Source organism: Pollicipes pollicipes, unplaced genomic scaffold (genome assembly GCF_011947565.3).
Source record: "Pollicipes pollicipes isolate AB1234 unplaced genomic scaffold, Ppol_2.1 Scaffold_2555;HRSCAF=2994_pilon_pilon_pilon, whole genome shotgun sequence".
In the NCBI taxonomy this organism is placed as follows: domain Eukaryota; kingdom Metazoa; phylum Arthropoda; class Thecostraca; order Pollicipedomorpha; family Pollicipedidae; genus Pollicipes; species Pollicipes pollicipes.
In genome coordinates, this window is record NW_023596136.1 from 46,900,045 (window position 1) to 46,918,184 (window position 18,140).

Genomic DNA, 18,140 nt, shown 5'->3' on the forward strand with positions numbered 1-18,140 from the left:
GTAGTTGGGTTTTATGACCGCTTTTCCGCGAAATGAGAAAATGCGATGAGCCGGGTGCTCTAAGGCCGCGCGACTGGTGGCGCTTCGCTTTGTCTGTCAGGAGTATCGATGGTGGAAGGGGTGGAGACGTGGGCGTGAACGCGGTAACGAACTCCTGAAATATATCATTTTTAATGAGCGGTTAGTAACTTGTGCTTGGACCTCACAGATGCTGCTTCCCATTTACCGCAGCGAGCCGTCTCATTGTCTGGGCGGTCTGGACGCTGGGCGTGCCGCTCCGGAAACAGCGTAGAACCGACTAAAAACTGCCGCTGATGACCACTCGAGAGCGTCCGGGGACCGCCGATCTCGCGAGGGCCGGTAACGAGCCGGCCGCCGCAGGAGTCCGGCGCCACCTGGCGTAACTGGCGCGTCACGACTTCCCACGCCGACCGGTCACGTGACGCCACGGCCGGCCGCGCCCAGCGGTCACGTGACCGGCCGGCTCCGATGGCCGGCAGCCGGCCGGCGCCGTACTGGTCTGTAATTGAGTGGCTGGACCGGGCCTGGCCGTGTTGGCGCTCGGACGGCTGCGTTTTTGTCCGTAATTAAGGACAGGAACGCGGGCGACGCATCACCGGTCGGCGCGGGCGTGCCTGCACGCGCGCTCCGTGCACAGGGCCCACGGTCGGGCGGTAAAAACTGGCCGGCCGGCCGGCGCCGCCGCCTTGCTGTCAATCAGGCGGCGAGCTTTGACTGGCCGCTCGGGAGCCGCCCGGCGGCCGTGCGCGCCATCTGTTGAGAGCTGTTTCGTCACGGTTGGGTGAGCGGCCGACTTTGGCCGGGCGGCTTTGTTGAAGATGGAAGTACTTTCCTCGTTGCTCAGGAAAAGTTCGCCTTTGCGCGGGACTCGCCGGAGCCAGCTGATCATTACACCGGCTGTTCCAGTCGCTGTGTCAGCGTTGGATGCTGAGGCGGGGGATCAGGGCTGTACTCGCAGTAACTCATGGGTAGTCGGCTAGGGCGTGAGTCACCGTGCCGATCTGACAGGGGGTGCGAAGAGCCATTCCCAGCTTTCGTGATCGGGGGGATTCAGGGAAGCAGCCAAGAAGGGGGTGGGGACCTCACGCGGCTTTTGTCCCGCCTCCGACAGGACACGGCGCGTTTTTCACCTATTTACTAGTGAATCTACTGCCACAATCTGGAAACTGCGAAAGCCATTTTGGTTTTGCATCTCATTGACTAACATGGGCAGTGCCATTTCGCACCTAACAACGGTTATCTGTGGTCATGGTCGGGGAATAGACAAGAACATGTGCACAGTTCGGAGCTGAGGCAATTATCTTCGACGTCAGGGCTTACCAACTTTGATAACCCTTTGGTATATTGAGTACTGTTAAGTATTGCACCTTTTGCTACGTTACGTCCTGCACATCACGCGCTGTGCCTTTTAGCACTCGTGGTGTTCATGGTCCGTCCACAGTGCGTAATCACTGTGATGAAGCTGGGACTCGATCCTAAATGACTTCTAGCTCCTACCCCTGTCATACTTCCTGGCCGCACCCGTAAGAGGATCGTCAGTCGCCGGTCGGAAGACGCCCACATAGTACATCAGCGACAAAAACGAGTCTTCTGGAGCTACGAGACAGACTGGGTGCTCTCTGATTCCTGACGCAGATGGTGGAGGCTTCACCATGTGTATTTACTCTTGCGTCGGTGGGCGGATGTCTAAAGCTACCGCGTGCTGCACTACGGATTGACAGTACGTTCCTCGCGGCTCACGTGCCCTGCTAGCTTCCGCGGCGTGAATACACATACTTTTGGGCCGCACCAGCGTTTGGTTCTCTAGTGGTCCTTGGGCTGATAGAAACGCTCATAGAAACGTTAACAGAATACTCACATGTTATTCTGGTGTTGCCACTAAAGCTGCTGTTAAGTGTTAGTTCTAATACGCATTAATGACCATAGCTGGCCTTTTTTGTTCCGGAAAGCTGGTTATGTGACGGGGTCAACGACATGTACACGTCAATCGAAAACGCGCTTTCTTTTTGTTGATGCCTGCTTCGCAAAACAACACCGCGAGATTCCAATGCCAACCAGCCGACTGGTGACGGCGAAGTCTGACATGTTGTTAATTGGCTCGAACGCAGGTTTGAGACTAAGAGCTGCCCAGACGAGTTTTTAGTGACATGATCGTGTTACGGTCATTGCCATTTCATCACATAGGCACATGCCTGCTTGTTCATCCTACCAATATGAAGTCGTGCTCAGCGACGGGTTTCTTGTTTATCTTGATTTGAATGAAGCGGGTTTTGTGTTTAGATGAGGTTTTGATGGAGCACTGGTATCGGGCATGTCATGGTTCACAGCAGAGCACAGAAACGCTCGACAATTTCTTGCGAGTTCACGTCTTATCAAAGACATCAATGCTGCGGCGGCTCATCATTCCGTGAGGAGCGCAATCGCTGAAGCTCGCTTTCCCACCGCCGGCAGCAGTTTTCCATGTGTGAATCACCTTGGTAATGGTGGGAACGGGCGGTGACCAGGTGGTGACTGATGGGACCAGGTGGGACCCGTGGCGCCGGGACGAGCGGTGATTGGCTGCCGACGGGCGTCTGACCTCGGGGCCCGTGGCCAGCGTCTGACCCCGCAAGTTCAGGGTCACCTCGCCGGCCTGCTCTGAAGCGAAGACCCGACCCTACACCGATGCGAATATTAGAGATGATGATGCCATTCATTGCTGCTTCCGAATTACCCATGTGCGCCGTTACACCTCAGTATAAGTGAGTTATTCGGTCGTAATGTCTGAGAAGCAGGCTAGACGTGCAGATAATCTCGGTTCTTAGAAGACGAATTAACGGAACAAGCTGGTGATCAGGCGCTTCGTTCTGACAGAGCTCCCCGGAGGACGACTGATCAATTAACACCTGACGTATCATCACGTCCGCCGTTTCCGTACTTAATTTGTACGACAGCCTAGCACTGTGCTACCGCGCGCTGAACGGCCACGATCTCACGCGGTGTGGCGATGCCGCGATGCCACCCCACCCGTGGACGACACGCTCACCGCGGGCGTGGTGGAGACAGGGTCCACCCGGTCGTCCACGGGTGTGGTGGAGACAGGGTCCACCCGGTCGTCCACGGGTGTGGTGGAGACGGGGTCCACCCGGTCGTCCACGGGTGTGGTGGAGACAGGGTCCAGCCGGTCGTCCACGGGTGTGGCGGAGACAGGGTCCAGCCGGTCGTCCACAGGTGTGGTGGAGACAGGGTCCACCCGGTCGTCCACGGGTGTGGTGGAGACAGGGTCCAGCCGGTCGTCCACGGGTGTGGTGGAGACAGGGTCCAGCCGGTCGTCCACGGGTGTGGTGGAGACAGGGTCCAGCCGTGGCCCAGTCATCCGCTCCCCAGCTCCAGACGTGCATCTCCCAGGGCCGCCCCGGGACGTCCGATCCGGCATAGCGCCTCGTTGCGGCCGCGTCTAGTGGCGTCGTAACCGGTCTGGAACGACCCGGGCCGGCCGAGGCGCCGCCCGCGGCCCAGGCGTTACGGCGCTCCTGGAAAGCGGGGCAGGCGTGCCGACCACCGCCAGTCCACTGACCAACTGCCGGCGGTGGAGCCGAGCCGAGCCGAGCCGAGCCGAGCCGAGCCGAGCCGAGCCGAGCCGAGCCGGGCCGAGCCGAACCGATCCGAGCCGAGCCGGGCCGAGCCGAGCCGAGCCGAGCCGAGCCGAGCCGAGCCGAGCCGAGCCGAGCCGAGCCGAGCCGAGCCGAGCCGAGCCGAGCCGAACCGATCCGAGCCGAGCCGGGCCGAGCCGAGCCGAGCCGAGCCGAGCCGAGCCGAGCCGAGCCGAGCCGAGCCGAGCCGAGCCGAGCCGAGCCGAGCCGAGCCGAGCCGAGCCGAACCGATCCGAGCCGAGCCGGGCCGAGCCGAGCCGAGCCGAGCCGAGCCGAGCCGAGCCGAGCCGAGCCGAGCCGAGCCGAGCCGAGCCGAGCCGAGCCGAGCCGAGCCGAGCCGAGCCGAGCCGAGCCGAGCCGAGCCGAGCCGAGCCGAGCCGAGCCGGGCCGAGCCGAGCCGGGCCGAGCCGGGCCGAGCCGGGCCGAGCCGGGCCGAGCTGGGCCGAGCCGAGCCGGAGCCAGGGAGGAGGTGAACGTGGTGACGAGGGACGACAGAATGTGGCCAGATTTGTCAGAGACTCGTGCCGAACGGTTAGCACTGGTGGCTGCCTAACAGAGCTTATTACTCTTGTCTTGTCGTGTCGTGAGCCCACCACACAGTGAGTGCCTCAATATATCTCAGCGGGCGGCTTCCTCAGCGGTGGTAGTCACGTGTCGATCGTAGGTGCTTGTAGGTACATATCAGCAGCAACGTAACCACATCTTCATTGTTATGGGACCCACGTCCCGTTTGTGTGTCATTTGATGTTGCCAAAGTACACAACTTTCTCGATCTGCCCAACAGTTTTTGGGGTCGAGACCCGCCGATCCCAGTGGTGGATAGCACACGCAGCTAGGCTACCGCTGACCCCAGGATATGGAACAAGTACCTGGAGGGTTGGCAGGTACTGACTTTAGCTCGCACTCGGCCATCCCGTCCTGACCTCCTAAACTGTACTCTTGACGGCCGGCTGTAACCCACCTCGCGGTCGTACCCCCCCCCCCCCCCGCCCTTTGGCGGTCGACTGTACCCCACCTCGCGGCGTAGGGGCGAATTTTACAGGGAGGATTTACTGTGCAATGCACATCATGTAACGTTTGGCCTATCAGTGTGCAAGGTGATTTACATGAATGTATTTTGGTCATGCACTAGCAACCATTTGATGATTAACGACCTTTCATGATGAATTACCTGGGCTTTGGTCTTGATTGTAGGTGTTCCCAAACTTTCAGCGTAGCCAGGCCGCCCGTGCCAACCACGAGGTCCTAAATGAAAATAATGTTCCCCTCACCTGCTGCGAAATGTTGCTACTTTAGACCGATGCTCACATATATCATCGCATCGTCACGTGACTTCGTAAATGCAGAGCATTGGACGCATGTTGAGATTAATGACCGGCCATTTAATTCAACTTCACGACGTTTATCTTTGCTGTGGCCATTACTGGATTTCTCTTTTAATCATGGCGGGATCTAGCACGCAAACATCAGTGAAAGTGTTGCGCATGCTGCATGATTTACATCTTCCCAGCCAACGCTTCCTTGCCCTCTGAAGAATTATACCTCCGACGTAACTGATGTATCGAAGCTGGCCGGCCGGCTCGACGCGCGGTTCATTGCCTGATAAAAACCGCCGGCCGCATGACAAACGTGGCCATTACAAAGGTCTTTTAGCCGATGTGTACGCGCCTACCTGATTGCTCACACAAATCATGCTTGTGCGTACGTGCGTAGTAATTGTAATTGCCATTATGCTCTCTGAAACGCTCCGTTGGGGTCAAAGTGCATTACTGAGTTGCAGAGGTGTACGCAGGGTTTCACAATGGGGTGCACAACTAAAAAATGCGCACTGAAAACCACATTAGAACGTCGTACGCGTGCGAAAGCTCTTACGTGTCGTAAAACAATATCACTTCTCGATCCGGTTATTTCTATGTGTCCTGTTGAAATTTTTAACTGGACATTTAGTCACGCACACTTAATACATGATGCAAATTTTTGAAGGGGTGGGGGTACGCGCCCCTTGGGGCTACCATGTGCGTACACCCCTGCCGAGTTGGCTGCATATGCTTTAGGTTAATGAAGGATTTGTTGGGGGTGATGCCAACATCACCGCCCGACACGGCAGCAATTACTTCTAAACACATATGATTTATGCATTAAATGCGATGTGGCAATGACGTGGTCATGTGCCAACAGCCACCTCAGAATTAAATGCTATATCTCAATATAAACGGACACTGTCTTAGGCTGAACCGCCTCGGGATAATTTTCAAAGGCTAGAATAATCAAAATGTTTCTGTGAGTCGGCTAGTACAGAAATAAGCACATGATTCGTGGGGGTTTCACAAACTGTTGTTGATGGATGTATGTTGTGCTGCGCGACATGGGAGCTCCTGGGTCGCGATTTCAGAGCCACGCGCGACTTACGCTCTAGTTTTACCCAACCTGGCCTTACGTATTTGAATTCCTCTAGCTTATATGGCCCAGTTCAGCCTGGTGAGTTTAACTCTGGTCTGAGTCCATTAGGGCGTATGACATGAACTAGTACAGGCCACCATGTGTGACCCTGACCTCATCCAGGGTGACGCATACTGTCGTGACCTGACCCGATTGGTTTTGATCCTGGTTTTTGTGCACTGGTCAGTGCACGCTTCCGTTACTTGTGCCGCGACGTGGTGCGCGACACCATGACCCGCCTCTCACGATGCTGTGAATCATACCACGGCGATCTGATCTCTGGTGGCGTGCTGCAACGTTCTGTGACCTGACCTGACCTGACCTGACCTGACCCTGTTGCAGTCGCCGTCGCGGATCATCCCGGCCAACCGGCGTAAGGACGCCTCTCATAACGAACGCTTCTACGAGGAGCACGAGTACGAGCGGCGGGTGAAGAAGCGCCGCTCCCGTCTGGTGACGGCCGCCGAGGAGGCCTTCACCCACATCCGCCGGCTCAAGGAGCAGCAGGGTACGTCACGGTGGGCTCAGCCGCGGGGGCGGCGATGACTTTCGGCAGAAAGGAGCAAACGGACGGGCCGCGGGGAGAGTGTGCCTGAAAAGTGACGTGGGTGTGTTTAGGTATGCTGATAGAGGGTGTCATGGACATTTGGGGGGGGGGGGGGGGAGAGATGGCGAGAGGAGTTAGCGCGGCACTTGTGTGGCTGCTCGCTTTTACCCTGTGATTATTCCATATGCTGCGCTGGTAGAAGTTAATTTTTTCGTCGGTATTTTCAAGCCAGAGGTTTTATAAGTCCCGGCTCCTGTTTTGCTACCGATGTCAACTCCGGGTCCATTGTTCCGTGAGTCAAAGGACATGTTTTTATTGCAGGGTATTAAGTGCCGAAAGCTGTATCAGCTGAATGTATCTAGAGTGAGGAGCCCGGGGACAAGGGCCGAAGGAAACTGAGCTGGACGTTAGCTTTGTTCGATGCAGTCATCCCACACGGCTGACTCATTTGCTAGCTTGGCTCCCTGGCCAGCTTTGCGTAGGGGTGGGCAGTTGGCACATGCTGTTGCCACAATAAGACACCAAAAAACGCGAGTTAGCTACGCTAGTTTGCCCTCAGTCATGACTCCCCTCCGACGCCAGATTGGACCTGGCCGGAAAAATCGTCCGCGGCTTACGACTCAGGTCTTTGCGAGCACGCCTGCAGGCGGGCATGTTACAGCCGTTTGCGATCCCCAATTTGGCGCGCGGTACGCCCGCTGTCGGCAAGCATGCGCCCTGGAACTACAACAGCGTCGGCTGTTGTTGTCACTTCGCTGCACTGGGCAGTCGGATGAGAGAGGCTTCAGGTTGCAGCTGGGAGATGACGGCCCAGAGGTGCGGGGTTCGATTCCCAGCGGTGCCCACCCTTCCTGCCAAGGCGAGAGGCGGGGACGCCACACAGCCTTCGCAGCTGAGTGCGCCGTACGGCTCCGATGACAGACCCAATGGTGGCTGCCGACATCAGCAAGGTGTCCAGCCACGGGCGTGCCGCCTTGTGAGCCGGCCGTGCCAGCGGAGGGCTGACCTTACCGCCCGTCGGCACGGCACGCGATGAACTTCACCCTCGCGAGACACTGCCAAATACCGTCTTTGATCCCACATCGCGGAAGTGGGTAAAATTTTGATTAGCATCGGGAAGACGCGTAAAATGATAACATTAGTGTGTCAAAGCGTAGAACGAGATATTCCCCATCAGAAAAGCATGCCGAGCTGTTCCCGCTTTCCACTGAGCGGCGTTGGCAGCCCAGGTCGCGACAGTCGCCGCCATACGAGGTGAGGCCGGCGCCTCAGCGACGTGGGAGGTCTGTCAACGACAACTGCTCATCGCTGCATGCTCGGAGATGCCGCGCGACAAAGAAGGAAAAAACCGCCAGATTGTATCGTGGGTTCTGCAAAGTAAATGTGCACGTGATGGATCGGCTTTCAAACTATATAGCTGTTTCCTGTTCACGGAACGATGCAGTTTCGGCCGTCGCGGCTGGAAACTTGACAAAAACTGCGTTAATGAAGAGAAATGGTCGTCAGTTATGGTTTTTCTTGATGCAAACGCCGCCAATAAGACACACCAAATGGAATATGACAATCAAAAAATGTTTTTGATATCCATAAGGGGACATGCACATTACTAGCTTTCTGCTGTCACCGCAAACAGACGCAATGGCATATTGTGCTGAATTAAGCTAGTATACGATGACATAAAGTTGGACTGCGTTATGTCCGGATACGACGGTAATATTCTGCCCCCGTTTTGATTAAACCGATGTAGTGGAATAGTTTGCTACACTTTGCTGTTCAAAAGAAAATAATAAAAGCTGTTTTAATAAACCTTTGCTGTCATCTCATTGCATACATTGCACACAGCTACCTAAATACGTAAAGAATGCATGTCTTCCAGAGGTTCGGTTATTATTTATGCTGGACCTGTTAGCACTCGTCCCTTCACCGGTCATTTCCTGAAGTCTCGATATATTTGCTGATGCGTTTGAGCATAACAGGGCAGACCCAGGGGCGCTATGGGGCTATGACCCCCTTGGACATGCGTAGCAATACCATGGAGATGTTTAGTTCTGGGGCCCGACAAATCCACGAGTATCTAGAGAGACTTTGGGTGACCAAGGTGGTGAGATCAATCCCAGTCGCCTCACCTCATCCTACCTGCTCGGCCATCCACCGGGCGGGCCTCCGTCGCTCACCTCCTCGGCTCGGGCGGCCACCCCGGCCTCTGTCAGCGGCTGCTTTACAAACCGTCCAACAAAGGGGGTGCTGTCGCGCGCGCACCGGTCTGCCGTCGTGCACGATGCTAATGCGCGAGCCCGTTCTGATATTCCACGCCTGTGAAGCTGCCGTCACTGAGCGTGGCGATTAAAACGGCGGCTCCGTCATCGCGCGAGGAAGTACGCGCTCGACACAAGCGCGCGCACGGGTAGAACATGCGGTCCATTGTGCTCACCTTGCAAAGATGTGGGCATGTGACTGGCTGAGCTTTGAGTGCTGCGCGCTCGGCGGTCGTTTCAGTGGTGAATAGGATTAGCTCGAGCACTGGAATCCCTGCTGCGCGGGCATCGGGCGCGCCCAGGGGTACACTCTCTGGCAGCGTGCGCGGTGCTGCTTTGTGCCGCCCCGGCTGATTGTTCGTGCCCTGCACTGCGGGCGTGGCGCCGATTAGGTGACGGTACGGTTCATTTTCTCGGCGCTCTGCGGGGCTCAGATCCAGGGCATTGGAACCTCGCCCGGGAGGAATGTGGTCACGATCCGCGGCCTTGGCCCAGCGCAGCAAAGCGATCAGTTGTATCTGCAAAGTGCAGCAGACTATCTCTAATACGCGATTAACAAGCGTGCGAGTATCAGAAGTGATTCATCGGCCGCGCACGAGCATCAGTGGTTAATCTCCACGCTGGCTGGCGCGAATCGAGGCGACGGTCTGGTTTTGTCGGCTCCGCCTACGGGACCGGACCGCGTACGGGCCCACGCGCTCACCGCCTCCGGACGTGCGCCCATGGCTCCGCGTCCGTCAGCCGGAGGCGATCGCGGGCGCTGCTCGAGTTCAGACGCCGCGCCGGGGGCCACCCGGGCCGGTACGGTCTCCGACAGAGTCACGCGCGGCCCGCCCGCCAGCGGAGCGGCGGCGAGCGGCGGGCAGCGTGGCCTGCAACCGCGACCTGCAGAGAGGCGGCCAATTACGCGGCCGGCGAGACTCTGAGTCAGCCCGCCCGGGAGGGCCGGCTGCGAGGCTTAACAAGCTCCGGCCGGCCGGTGACCTGAGGTCACTGGCCGACCTTAGGTCCGGGGTGGTGCCAGACGTGTCACGCAGAGGTCTGGGACGGGGTCAGGGATAGGTCAAGTGTTGCGGTCGGGGCGGAACCTCGAGTTGGAAAAGACGGCTGTCTGAAAGATTGGTGCAGGATTGTTCGTGATCTTGGGATGATGGTCATGTGACAGTGTTTGTGGGTATTTTAAGACTCAGCAGAAGTGTGCATTTAGCAATTAATGCCTCACCACTGGAGTTCAATGTGGTCAATCTACTCCCATTGTATCCTGAATAGTTGTCGGATCTTGGTAATGTTACAATATTGGTAGATGTTTTAGCCTCCAGGATTTATCAATGGTGTCTGTTTAAACGTACGTGCTACGCCACTAGAGTTCAGTTTGGTCAACCCACTTTGATCGCATCTTGGGTGGTTGTTAGATGCTGCAAGTCGCCGTTCAGCTGTGGCGGCATCATTCAATCTTGCATCCCAGGCTAATCAAAGTGACTCAGGCATGATATGTTGTTTGAATAGAGGTGCTCTGCCTCTGGACACTGGAGATACCAGTGAATGATGTTGTTGAGGTCAGTTATTCTTTGTTCGCGTAGAACGCTGATATTTTCCTCATTCGTCGGACATGCAAATGTTGTGCGGTCGTTCCACTGGAGAGCTGCCGGGGCTAACGTTGTGAAGGTAACCATTCCAGAAGATATTGCGATGTGGCTTGTTTTTCAGTTTGGCCGCGTGTTTTGGTTGGTCGAGACGCGCCAGTCAGGGAATCCCTGTCAGGGAAGCGACAGGGGATCTCTGCGTCTCGGTCTTGACCGATCAAGGCTCTCTTGGGCGACAGTCCCCGACCTGCGCCTTACTGCGCACAGTCAAACCTTGCCGTCCAAGCGTGCATAAGACATTCAATTATAACTCGAGTCTGTGTGCGAGACTTAGTCCTACCAAAAACTACCGGAAGCCGACCGGAAATAAACACAATGTTCGCTGAAATATGAGCTCGGTCCGGCCACATGGAAGGCAGACACTCCTCTCTAACGGACGAGCAGCAAATGGGACTCATAGCGCTGGGCTCCATCTCCAGAACGGGACACCTTTTCACGCGAATGTCTAAACAGTCCACCAACGACCCTCGTCTGCAGACGCTGTTTGTCTTACGCGCAGGGGAAAAACTGAAGGCTCGGTCGGGCACGTCTTGTTTGGATCAGCAGGAAGACAGAGGGCCAAGGCTACTGCTTTTTCCTTCCAGCTAACTCCGGTAATGAGGAAAGCTGATGCCAGGGTGCCAGCCTTTAAATAGCTGGCGGTGTATGACTGCGGGTAAATACCCCGTTGGTGAACGTGCACCTGACCCAGTAAGCTTCGCCCAGGACGGACCACTGCAAGATTACATCGCCACATAGCCTGGGGCTATTGCTGTACCCGCGAAGCTTCCATAACTTCGAATCACGTGTGATGCGTGTTTTGCGAGCTCTTCATAGCTCGCGGAGATACTGAGTTAAAGCTGCGCAGGAATGGTTACGCTGCAGCGGTATCGCAGCGTCAAGATATTCCCCACAATAGCTGTGGGAGCGTCGCGGCGACTTTGATATCAGAATCACGGCGCTGTTCTTCACTCACGCGGCTTCGCTGCTGCGAAATGGTTTGCGTAAATTGTTCAGCTGGTGATAAACCGGTCATTAAAAGACCATTCGGCCAAACTGGTAGGCCCAGAAAAGGCAGGCTGTTTCGTTGCGGATCTGTATGCATAAAGTAGCTGTGCTTCGCCTGAGTGGAGCCCGTATCATGCGGGATTCATGGCGACGGGCCTAACGGGAGCGTTGATTAAACGCAAACCTCGTCTGCTGGTCTGCAGCGTCGGACCAGGTCTACCCTCAGCGCTCCAGGGAGCTGCAGAATAACAGTGGTTAGTGGCAGCGATGACCGAAAGCTTGACCTGTGGGTCGCCGGCCTCTCCCGGCGGCGGCGTCTCGGTCTTCTGCCTAGCTTTGACACGTGTGGCGTCAATAACACCTCGCCTCCACGAATACGTCGGTCCCGACTCTGTGGGGGCGGGCGTGGTCGAATACACGTCAGGTGGTGTCAGTCAGGTATCCATGCGTACTCGCCAATGTCCTGGCACCGTTCGTGGAATCAGCTCTCGTAACAGCCGTGTCTCTAAGGTTCGATATGTAACAGGGTCTCTGTTTCGTGGACTAGGATACGGTCGGCTGTATCGCCATCGCGTGTCAGGGGTGCAAAAGAAGGCGCGTTCATACCTGGTGGTAATGCAGGCCACTTATGATCCTATCAGTTCCGCGACTGCTGAACGAATCCGTGTGCCTGAGAGGGCGTTCGTGGGGTTTCAGGTAAACTGTTGTCTTACATCGGTTTTTGTTTTTCTAATGGATCATGCCACCGGTGCCAAAAAACTGTTTTTCTTGAAATCTGACATGCCGGAAAAATATGGAACTCGAGACAATAGAACATGCATTCCCACAACACCATTTTGTCGTGCTTTAGTACGTATTCGCGGTCAGGATTTGCAGGTGCCCTTCATTTCATTTTTGATGCTTGCACTTCTTTACGTTTTTACCACAACATAACGGCATTTGAAGGCTAATTGAGACGGTCAGGTGATTCTACCTGGCTGCATAACCATGTGTCGCGTTTGTGGTCATGGATCATTGTGGTCACTGCCGGTTGTCAGGCTTTTATGTGGTTTTGTCCAGGTCGCTGCGGGCATTTTTTTTGGTGGATTTTTAGAGCGAGCGCGAGCTGTTTTACGCTCCCTCCGGAGTCCATCCGCCTGATTCCGTGTGATGTCACCGCGAGTGCTCGGCGCGATCTGGCTGCGACCGCTGAGAGCCGCGGAACCGTCGTCTTCTTTCCCTGGGCCGCTGAGAGCCGCGGAATCTTCGTCTCCTTTCCCCGGGCCACTGAGACTCGTGGAACTTTCGTCTTCTTTCCCCGGACCACTGAGAGCCGCGGAACCTTCGTCTTCTTTCCCCGGGCCACCGAGAGCCACGGAACCTTCGTCTTCTTTCCCCAGGCCACTGAGAGCCGCGGAACCTTCGTCTTCTTTCCCGGTCCACTTCGATCTGCAGCTGCCGGGGGTCTATCATCATTTGATTGTGACTCTGTCGGTGTTGGTATGATCCGCTTAAGCCACTTTTTCCGACTATGGTGCGCAGGCCCGATGACTCTGTCCGGCTCATGGTGAGCAGGTCCCATGACTCTGTCCGGCTGATGGTGCGCACGCCCCATGACTCTGTCCGGCTGATGGTGCGCACGCCCCATGACTCTGTCCGGCTGATGGTGCGCACGCCCCATGACTCTGTCCGGCTGATGGTAAGCAGGCCCCATGACTATTTACAGCTGATGGTGAGCAGGTTTCGTGGCTCCGTCCTCCGCCCGCCCCGCTGACCGTCCGCCAACCGCCCCTCCGCCCGCCGCCCGCCCCTCTGACCGTCCGCCGTCCGCCCCTCTGACCGTCCGCCGCCCGCCCCTCCGACCGTCCGCCTCCCGCCCCTCTGACCGTCCGCCGCCCGCCCCTCTGACCGTCCGCCGCCCGCCCCTCTGACCGTCCGCCGCCCGCCTCTCTGACCGTCCGCCACCCGCCCTTCTGACCGTCCGCCGCCGCCCGCAGGTCCAGCCATCCCGCCCTTCTGACCGTCCGCCGCCGCCCGCAGGTCCAGCCATCCCGCCCTTCTGACCGTCCGCCGCCGCCCGCAGGTCCAGCCATCCCGCCCTTCTGACCGTCCGCCGCCCGCAGGTCCAGCCATCCCGCCCTTCTGACCGTCCGCCGCCCGCAGGTCCAGCCATCCCGCCCTTCTGACCGTCCGCCGCCCGCAGGTCCAGCCATCCTGCCCTTCTGACCGTCCGCCGCCCGCAGGTCCAGCCATCCCGCCCTTCTGACCGTCCGCCGCCGCCCGCAGGTCCAGCCATCCCGCCCTTCTGACCGTCCGCCGCCGCCCGCAGGTCCAGCCATCCCGCCCTTCTGACCGTCCGCCGCCGCCCGCAGGTCCAGCCATCCCGCCCTTCTGACCGTCCGCCGCCGCCCGCAGGTCCAGCCATCCCGCCCTTCTGACCGTCCGCCGCCGCCCGCAGGTCCAGCCATCCCGCCCTTCTGACCGTCCGCCGCCGCCCGCAGGTCCAGCCATCCCGCCCTTCTGACCGTCCGCCGCCGCCCGCAGGTCAGCCATCCCGCCCTTCTGACCGTCCGCCGCCGCCCGCAGGTCCCCATCCCGCCCTTCTGACCGTCCGCCGCCGCCCGCAGGTCCAGCCATCCCGCCCTTCTGACCGTCCGCCGCCGCCCGCAGGTCCAGCCATCCTGCCCTTCTGACCGTCCGCCGCCGCCCGGCAGGTCCAGCCATCCCGCCCTTCTGACCGTCCGCCGCCGCCCGCAGGTCCAGCCATCCCGCCCTTCTGACCGTCCGCCGCCGCCCGCAGGTCCAGCCATCCCGCCCTTCTGACCGTCCGCCGCCGCCCGCAGGTCCAGCCATCCTGCCCTTCTGACCGTCCGCCGCCGCCCGCAGGTCCAGCCATCCCGCCCTTCTGACCGTCCGCCGCCGCCCGCAGGTCCAGCCATCCCGCCCTTCTGACCGTCCGCCGCCGCCCGCAGGTCCAGCCATCCCGCCCTTCTGACCGTCCGCCGCCGCCCGCAGGTCCAGCCATCCTGCCCTTCTGACCGTCCGCCGCCGCCCGCAGGTCCAGCCATCCCGCCCTTCTGACCGTCCGCCGCCGCCCCGCAGGTCCAGCCATCCCGCCCTTCTGACCGTCCGCCGCCGCCCGCAGGTCCAGCCATCCCGCCCTTCTGACCGTCCGCCGCCCGCCCGCAGGTCCAGCCATCCCTGCCCTTCTGACCGTCCGCCGCCGCCCGCAGGTCCAGCCATCCCGCCCTTCTGACCGTCCGCCGCCGCCCGCAGGTCCAGCCATCCCGCCCTTCTGACCGTCCCGCCGCCGCCCGCAGGTCCAGCCATCCCGCCCTTCTGACCGTCCGCCGCCGCCCGCAGGTCCAGCCATCCTGCCCTTCTGACCGTCCGCCGCCGCCCGCAGGTCCAGCCATCCCGCCCTTCTGACCGTCCGCCGCCGCCCGCAGGTCCAGCCATCCCGCCCTTCTGACCGTCCGCCGCCGCCCGCAGGTCCAGCCATCCCGCCCTTCTGACCGTCCGCCGCCGCCCCGCAGGTCCAGCCATCCTGCCCTTCTGACCGTCCGCCGCCGCCCGCAGGTCCAGCCATCCCGCCCTTCTGACCGTCCGCCGCCGCCCGCAGGTCCAGCCATCCCGCCCTTCTGACCGTCCGCCGCCGCCCGCAGGTCCAGCCATCCCGCCCTTCTGACCGTCCGCCGCCGCCCGCAGGTCCAGCCATCCCGCCCTTCTGACCGTCCGCCGCCGCCGCAGGTCCAGCCATCCCGCCCTTCTGACCGTCCGCCGCCGCCCGCAGGTCCAGCCATCCCGCCCTTCTGACCGTCCGCCGCCGCCCGCAGGTCCAGCCATCCCGCCCTTCTGACCGTCCGCCGCCGCCCGCAGGTCCCAGCCATCCCGCCCTTCTGACCGTCCGCCGCCGCCCGCAGGTCCAGCCATCCCGCCCTTCTGACCGTCCGCCGCCGCCCGCAGGTCCAGCCATCCCGCCCTTCTGACCGTCCGCCGCCGCCCGCAGGTCCAGCCATCCTGCCCTTCTGACCGTCCGCCGCCGCCCGCAGGTCCAGCCATCCTGCCCTTCTGACCGTCCGCCGCCGCCCGCAGGTCCAGCCATCCCGCCCTTCTGACCGTCCGCCGCCGCCCGCAGGTCCAGCCATCCCGCCCTTCTGACCGTCCGCCGCCGCCCGCAGGTCCAGCCATCCCGATGGACTCTCACGAGGCGGCGCAGGCCATCTTCCCGACGATGGCGCGGCCGCTGCAGAAGTACCTGCGCGTCACGCGCCAGCAGCCGCGCCACACCATGGAGGCGATCCTGGCGCACCTGGCGCAGTGCCTGGCGCACGACATGTCGCCGCGCGCCTTCCTCGAGCGCTACTTGTCGCCGGCGCCGGTGCTGCAGAGCGAGCGCGAGGCGCGGGCGGTGCAGAGCTGGGCGCTGGTGTGCGACACGCTGCTCTCGCGGCCCGCCGCCGAAGGCGTGCTCTTCCAGCTGCGCCAGCACGACGTGTCGCTCCTGTGTTCGGTGGTCAAGCTGCCGCACTTCAACATCACCGAGGAGATCATAGACCCCAAGAGCAACAAGTTCGTGCTGCGCCTGAGCAGCGAGACTTCGGTGTAGTGAAGTGGGGGAGGAGGGACGGCGGGGCTTTATGTGTTGTGGCGCAGTCACGTGCTCATCTATTTATGTGATGCCTGCTGGGTGTGCAGTTTGTTTCCGTCGTATGTGCGAGAGATGTTCGGACGCGACTGGAAGCGTGACGCAAGGTGGCACGTCTGTTGTGTGCGCTTGTCTCTCCGCCGATCGCCGCGAGCGCGTTGAACATGGCGCAAGTCTCATCGCAGTCTGCCACCACATATCATTCGGAGGCGTCTTTGTCCGCCGGGTTTGCCCGTATGCTGTCTCATCGGTCAAGTCGAGGATATCTGCAGCGAACAGTACCGACGGTGGTGTGTCGCAGAAAGTCAGCGTTGCACGATGCAATCGGGCCAGCACACCTTCCCTGATCTCTGCAAGATATCGGGCGCCACCACTGCCAGACTTCCGGCGCCAGGCGGCCCTCTGGAGGCGACAGATCGCCCCCCCCCCCGCGGATCGCCCCCCCCCCCCCCGCGGATCGCCCCCCCCCCCGCGGATCGCCTCCACGGTGCTTGATCCGGGGGTGGTGGCCAGCTGCCGCCGTTGGCCGCCCCGAGCAGCGGCTGAGTCGGCTCGGTTGGACTTCTTTGTTACGTAAGCGATGTGCTGTCTCGGGGCAGGTGGGCAGCGGAGGATCGGAAGCGGGGACGTGCCCCCCCCCTCCCCCCCACACACACATACCCACCGCGCTCATACACTGCATGCCAATAAGCTGGGGTTCAGCCGTGCTTCAGAGCCGCCGCAGTCACGGAAGGCTGTCTGGCAGTTGCATGCCACCCAAGCCGGCCGTTTCAATAGCATCCTCGCATCATCTCGGTTCGTCACAGAGGACAAGACCTGGACTACGTCACCAGCTGCTGGAAGAGGTGGGGGCCAAATTGAAAATGAGGCGATCACCAGTCGTCGGATCGCCCGATCAGCGGGGGCTAAATTAGGAGGTGAAGGGCCTGTCCGACCGCGGCATTGGGGCACGGGGAGGCACAATACCGCGGAACGAACCGGAGCCAAATTGGAGGTTCTGAATGAAAAGCCCGTTGCGAGTCAAACCTGAAAAGCATGGACGACACTGCTGTATGGGCGGCAGATAAATTGGGGGGGGGGGGGGGGAGGAGGACGAGCGGAGCATCCGGTTGGGAGTCGTGAGCGTGAACAGAGGGAATCCGCGTGAGGGAACTTTGAGAGACCTCGAATCACGATGCTCATCGAGGCGCGCGCGTAGACTGAGTGTGCGTCGAACGCTAGGCTGGGTGTGTGACCATGTTTTAATAGGTCAATCGAGCCTTTGTTTTCGCCCGCCTAGGACCCGTAATTTGTTCGCTGCCTCGTGTAGAAGACATCGCGCGTTTCTGTACAACAATATTTGTATATTTATGTCTATTTGTACAAATATAACGGATGACTTCATTCGTGCAGCAGGGTATCCCTCTCACGCTGAGCACCCGAACGTCCGACCGCTGCAACAGATCCCGCACCACGCCGTAACTTGCAACAGTGTATTCCACGCGTAGTTTCCTCTAGAGACCAGGACGAGTCATCCCACCATCCGGAAGGCACACCGGGGAACACTTGGCGCCACAACAGACACCACGCCGCGCGTGGCGCCGACTCCCACCATGCCACGTATCCCGCCGCCGCCGGGCCTCGCAGCCGGCACCGGCGGCGCCTCCGGGCCCGGTCGCCGCGCACGGGCCGCCGCAGGAGCGGGGGTCGACACAGCGGCGGGAGACCTGATCTGCAAGGACGGCGGAAGGGGTCGGGGGCGCGGGACAGTCGACGGCGAGCGGCGGCATGGGATGCAGACGCTCCGGCGGCAGCGCTCGCCGCTGTCTGGGCGATGGTTCGGCCCGAGTCGGCGCCGGCGGCGCCGCCGGAGCGGCGCAAGCCTCGGCACGCGGCAGCCAGCGCCCACCCCGGCGGCGACCTATCCGGCGCAGGCGCAGGGAACAGCGCCCCGACGGGGCTCCGAAACAAAAGACGGCGGCTGTCGCAGACCGGCGCGCGCTTGGTGCG

At 60.2% G+C, this 18,140-nt stretch overlaps 1 protein-coding gene across 1 annotated transcript in view; it reads left to right on the plus strand.

Moving 5' to 3' along the window:
- LOC119102738 (vang-like protein 2-B) overlaps nt 1-16,590 on the plus strand; it is a 40,697-nt gene extending 24,107 nt beyond the window's left edge. The window contains exons 4-5 of the mRNA XM_037226199.1: nt 6,435-6,600; nt 15,685-16,590. Coding sequence (XP_037082094.1) covers nt 6,435-6,600; nt 15,685-16,112 — 594 coding nt within the window. The 3' untranslated portion in view covers nt 16,113-16,590. The remainder of the gene's footprint in view (nt 1-6,434; nt 6,601-15,684) is intronic.
- Nucleotides 16,591-18,140: the final 1,550 nt, after the last annotated feature.